The sequence below is a fragment of the Cantharellus anzutake genome (assembly GCF_015039405.1).
Source record: "Cantharellus anzutake strain C23 chromosome Unknown EI90scaffold_2, whole genome shotgun sequence".
NCBI lineage: Eukaryota > Fungi > Basidiomycota > Agaricomycetes > Cantharellales > Hydnaceae > Cantharellus > Cantharellus anzutake.
Window position 1 is genome coordinate 2,158,006 of NW_024066952.1, and position 5,384 is coordinate 2,163,389.

At 53.2% G+C, this 5,384-nt stretch overlaps 1 protein-coding gene across 1 annotated transcript; it reads right to left on the bottom strand.

The window, feature by feature from the left end:
* Positions 1–1,013: 1,013 nt before the first annotated feature.
* On the bottom strand, positions 1,014–5,106 carry EI90DRAFT_3011555 (uncharacterized protein; the record flags this gene model as incomplete). The annotated part of the gene is made up of 5 exons (XM_039056472.1): positions 1,014–3,446; positions 3,474–3,592; positions 3,648–3,988; positions 4,425–4,617; positions 4,638–5,106. 5 exons carry the CDS (start codon positions 5,104–5,106, stop codon positions 1,014–1,016), a joined length of 3,555 nt encoding a protein of 1,184 aa, XP_038923640.1.
* Between the last annotated feature and the right edge of the window lie 278 nt (positions 5,107–5,384).

Consider the following 5,384-nt stretch of genomic DNA (forward strand, 5'->3'; position numbering starts at 1 on the left):
GAAGATACGCGTGCGGTATAGTTTGGGTTGGGATTAGCCTCCCTGGGAGGGTGATGACCGATGGTTTGGAACTCGATGATTCTGATCGTAATTGAGACTGACGCAAGAACTGGTGCACAAGAATGGAAGCTGAGACTGCTGGTACTGGATCCAGATAGAGAGTAGTATTTGGTTGGCATAATGAAGGTAGCCAACTGAGCTGAAGTCAGTCGAAGGTACGGGTAGTTCCCCTCCATGACCAGAGACATGGAGGTCACCATCGAGAGTTGTAATCGTTGACTCCAATATATCTTGACCACGCTGCGAGCTCTCACTCCCATCCTAATCACTGATGCTGCCCAGCGAATTTCGATCAGCCATGGCTGCTTTCAGGCATTGGGAATGGGTGCAGAGAGGGAGCGCTGAGAGAACGGGGATTGGGAAATTCGAAACAAATAATAGTAAACAGATTCGCTGGACGCGTGTGCCCTTTCCTTCAAGCATCGGCCCAATATGGGGCTGAGGCGAAGACCAGGGGTCTCAGAGATAGCTCGGAGGGAAGGAAAGGGGAACCAGTCTGTTGAATCCCTCTAACCCCAAGTTGAATCTCTCTCCCTCTGTATTTAACGGGTGCAATGATAGGACGTCGCTGAAGACTTGTCTGATGTAAGTGTTATTTGGGACAGTTCTCTGGCAGAGGAAACGGCTTTCTGAGAGCCCGGTTGCTGAACCTTGAGGGCTCAGCTTCTCTTCCCCTGCACTGGTCCGACGTGATTGAATGTAGGGTGAGTGTGCAAGGACACGGGAAGATTGTGTGGGTTCGGAAGTCAGTGGAGATGGACCAACCGCACGGTGTGATACTGGGAAGGCAGAATGAATCAGATTGGGAAGCGAGTTCTCCTGTTTGATCAGGTGAGGAGACCACCCCAGAGGGCGCAGTAGGGCAATCGGATTCGATGTTCTGACGACGCAGCTGTGGACTCGGGAGCCATTGAGGATGCAGAGATAGATAGGCAGCTGGCCTGTAAGAGATGTCACTGCGAGCATCTGGGCTGAGTCAAGGCGACGGTTTCTCTGCCGGGACTCGCGCTCGTGCGGCAATGCAGAGTAGCACTTAGTCTGCTAGTAGGGAAGGAGACAACTTGTATTAGGATACTGCCGTTACCAATCTTATGGTGCCCTATAGATGTTCTTGGCCTCGAGTTTGCACAGCTCCGTGCGGCGCGTAATTCGTCAGGCTCGGGACGACCTGAGACCAACAACGGGACATAGAAACTCTTCCTAGGTTTGTCCTTGGTCGGGCCCAGCGAATAACGAATCGTGGCTGCCGTCTGGATGAGAACCCATATTGCAGTGGGGATCACCTTCGGTTTGGCACGACTGATCTCCAAGCAGCGGGACTTGGCAGGTGGATGAGCTGCATTTGATGACCACAGCGATATCTTGGAGGTGAGATATACCATATCCGGCAGGTACAGCATCTCACGAGGGTGGTGCCATGACAGCGCTTGCATCGTATCTGCTGTTTTCAGGCACAATGCTATGGCGTACATCCATTTGGGAGGTCCAAGACACGACCTGGACAGTCGAGCCTGGAGTGGCTCCATGTGCGATGGCTGAGGCTCTGACTGTGTCCACGCTGGTGAATGTGCTTGCTCAGAGAGATGCTGCGCAGGAACGGTCAAAGTGTCTGACGGATCAAACAAATATAACAGCTCAAATGCGCGACAGATCGAATTACCCGCCGATTCCAGAGGACGGCAGACATGTACCACCGATAGATCCGACTGATCCTGCAAGGGTGATTTGATAGCGTGTTGTGCTGAACTGACAGGTCGCATTGCCAATGGCGTACAAGCCGTGGGCGGACCGCACGAACGCGCCAGCTCAAGAAGGTGATGCCCTGTCTCAGTTGGAGGGTCTGAGTGAACATGCGGGGATGCTGACCCAAACACCTGACGCATCCTCCTGGTGGAATGCACGGAGATCTGTAGGTGGACTAACGGCGAACAACATAGCCCATGCAGGCATGCCGGCCCATGAAGTCGAAAAGCGGGGACGACTGTTGCTACTGAATGATGAGACGACCGCAGGGATGCTGACTCGAGAAAGGGGTGAGCGGGAACGGTCAGAGAGCCTGCGTGCGTTGAAGAAGAGGTCAACTCGACCGCTTGGCAGGACAAACGGATGTGATCCATCTTAATCAACCGACCAGACATGACTGTAAGACGCGGAGGGCACGAGCATTCAGGCTTGAGAGAGCCAGAAGGAAGAGTAGCTGGGCGATCCATCTCTGAGTGACATGATACACGCAGGTGTGCCAGCTTGATAGGATGGCCTGAAGAATCGACCAGAGGGTCCAACTGAAGGGACAGATCCCTACTGTCGACGGACGAGGTAATTGAGAGATGACCACCATTGATGTAAGAGGTGGAGTATAGCCGCGTTAGCGTCATAATCTGGGTTCCACCCGGATGGGGGTTAACTGCGTAGGTTCCGCAGCTGGGATTCTCGTTGAGTGCCAGAACCTTAATGAGGATAGGCCGTCCTTCGACCTGAATGGAACGGTGACCAGGATAGATACAGTACTCGTCTGTACCAACGGATCGTGTGGTCCTTTGACGCATTGGACCACAGCATGCTAACACAAATGAAAGATGCAAAGGGGCGGCTGGATGGTTCGATTGGTTAGACGAAGACGCCAGTTCACGATTCAAGCCACCGGTGGGCAAGGTGATTGGGAGATGACCGCCCTTGATATTGGGGTCGCAGCCAAGCCACATCGACATCTTTGTTGTTCCCTCGGGGTTTCTAGTTGCAGACCAATGAAAATTTCCAATTTTATACCCAATCCGAGTTCCATCCAGTTGGAGGCTAAACGTGTAGGTTTTGCGGCTGTGACCTTTGTTGAGAACCGGATTACCTGTGAGGACGATGGACTGCCCTTCAACAGGGACGGCTGGGAAATCCAACCAGTCATGCAATGATATTGGTTCGATTGCTAAGTGTGTCGGTGTATATGCTGCTACCAGGTGACACAACGTATGCAAGCACGCTGGCTCAAACGTGGAGCATGATGGGACAACTGGCTGACCAGCCACGACCGAGTGATGGAGTTCACGGGCGTGTTCTGGCTCACATGGGTGATGTGGAGGATTCACCCAAGGGTCTGACCAGATTGGCGAAGACATCAGCACCTGGGTCCCACCATCGAAGGGTGAGATGATTGGGGAACAATTGCCCTTGGCATCAGCAGCGGGGTTCCGCGACATAGGAGTCATGACCTGAGTTCCCTCCAACTGGGAGTTGGACACGTTGACCTTGTAGCTGAGAGTCTTGTAGTGTGCCTGAACACCACGACTGACTGAGCATGTGATTGCTTGACAGGTCGAAACAGTGCCCCAGCTTGTGAGGACGACGTGATTAAGACTCGTTGGGTTATCCACTAAGGATTCTCGCTGAGATGCCTGGTGCGTCATCCTAGTGGAACGCACCGACATCGGTAGATGGGCTACTGGCGAACAACATAGCCCATGCAGGTATGCTGGCTCAGGGAGTTGACAAGCGGGGATTGTGGGGAGGTCCAACCAGTTGTATGAGGATGTCGACTCATCTGCACGGTGCAATGTACTAGCGGGATGAGTCTTAATCAGTGTGTGTGCTGATACCGAGTGGTGCGACCACTGCCAGTGCGCTGTCTCGAGAAGGGAGTGCATAGAAACAGTCAATAGGCCTACAAGAGTAGATGAAGGGGTCGGCTTGACCGCTTGGCATGATGAACGGATGTGATTCGTCACGATTGGTCAACTGGTCAGGGCTGAGTGACACAGATGGCGCAAACACCCAGGTTCGAGAATGCAGGATGTAAGAACAGCCAGATGGTCCTTGTTTGATTCTCCTACCCCTGAGTAATCTGTCTCGCGTGAGTATGCTGACTCGTTTGGACGACGCAAGGGATCGGCCAGAAGGTTCATCTGGCGATACGCTAAGGCCAATGGATGGACCACCACTGAATTGTACGACTCAAGCAGACATGCTAGCTCAAGGGTATGGTGTGAAATGACAGTCGACGGGTTCGACTGGCCCAGCAAAGATGTCAACTCTATCGCACAATACGCTGCGGTGACAGTATGCATCGTGCATAGTGGGTGCACCATGGTTGAGCATTGCAGCTCACGTGAACACTCTCATTCAGGAGGATGACGCGAAGGGGTGTCCAGAGGAAATGACTGGGCGAGAGGTAACGTCGATTTGGAGGCATGACACTTCATGCTGACATAGTGTGTCATACTTGAATCATGGACCACACCGGGCAATGTCACCGGCTCAATCGCTTGGCCCATCAAATTGATGGAAAACGCAGCATTCGATGAGCCAGCCAGGCTGAATGATACCGTTCACCTAGCTCATATGAATGATGTGGGGGATTCGCTGGAGAATCCGACCTGACAAGCGGAGATAGCAGTTCACGGATCCAACCGTCAATGGACGAGGTGATTGGGAAATGGCCGCCCTTGGCATCAGTATCGTGCCTTGACCACATTAGCATCATAATCTGAGTTCCACCCAGCTGGGGGTTAGACATGATGACTTCACAGTGGAAAACTTTGTTGAGTGCCTGTGGTGATCCAGCACTGACTGAATGGTACGGATCATACCAGCCTCCCAGCCCACGAGAGTGACGGGAGTAAGCTGCCAGATGGCCCAACAAACGGACAAGAGTGTCGGGCCGTCTAGTTGCATCACGCTCGATGGGTCATCGGTCAAGGGGTCTGGCGACTCGGGAGTACAGTGCAAAATAGTGACCCAAGGGACCGACTGGGCCAGTGAGGGCGCCGGCTCAATGGCGTGACACGAGTGTAACTGGACTAGCGATAATGTTGAATTGACGACATGACGCGCTAGGCTGGTGTATCGAGTCATACTCGACGGAGAGGTCACATCTGAGCGACGCGACTCGTCTGAACTTGTCGACTCTGGTGGTTGCCACAAAAGACCAATGGGGAACCACCTGGGCAGGTTCCGCGAAGGTGTGACCAGGCGTTCCGGTCGTCCCATTGACTTCAGTTTGACTAGGTAACATGACGGATTGTGGGAGCAATGGATCACTCCTGGAGAATGGGCCATGACTGGACGAAACGGCTTAGTTGGACGTGCCAGCTCAGGTAAGTGCCACATAGGAGTAGCCATTCGACCTGACAGGAGGGTCGAGCTGCTGGAAAGTGCCGCACTTGGCAAGCTGACCACGACTGAGTGATCCGGCACATGTAAGCAGGATGGTTTGAGATGACTGGTGAATCCAGCAGGGCAATCAGGAGCATTGATCTAACTATATAACACACCATGTTAATAGCGTGGGTTGTGCTCAATGACCGGGCCATGACCAAGCGATGCAGCTCCTCTGA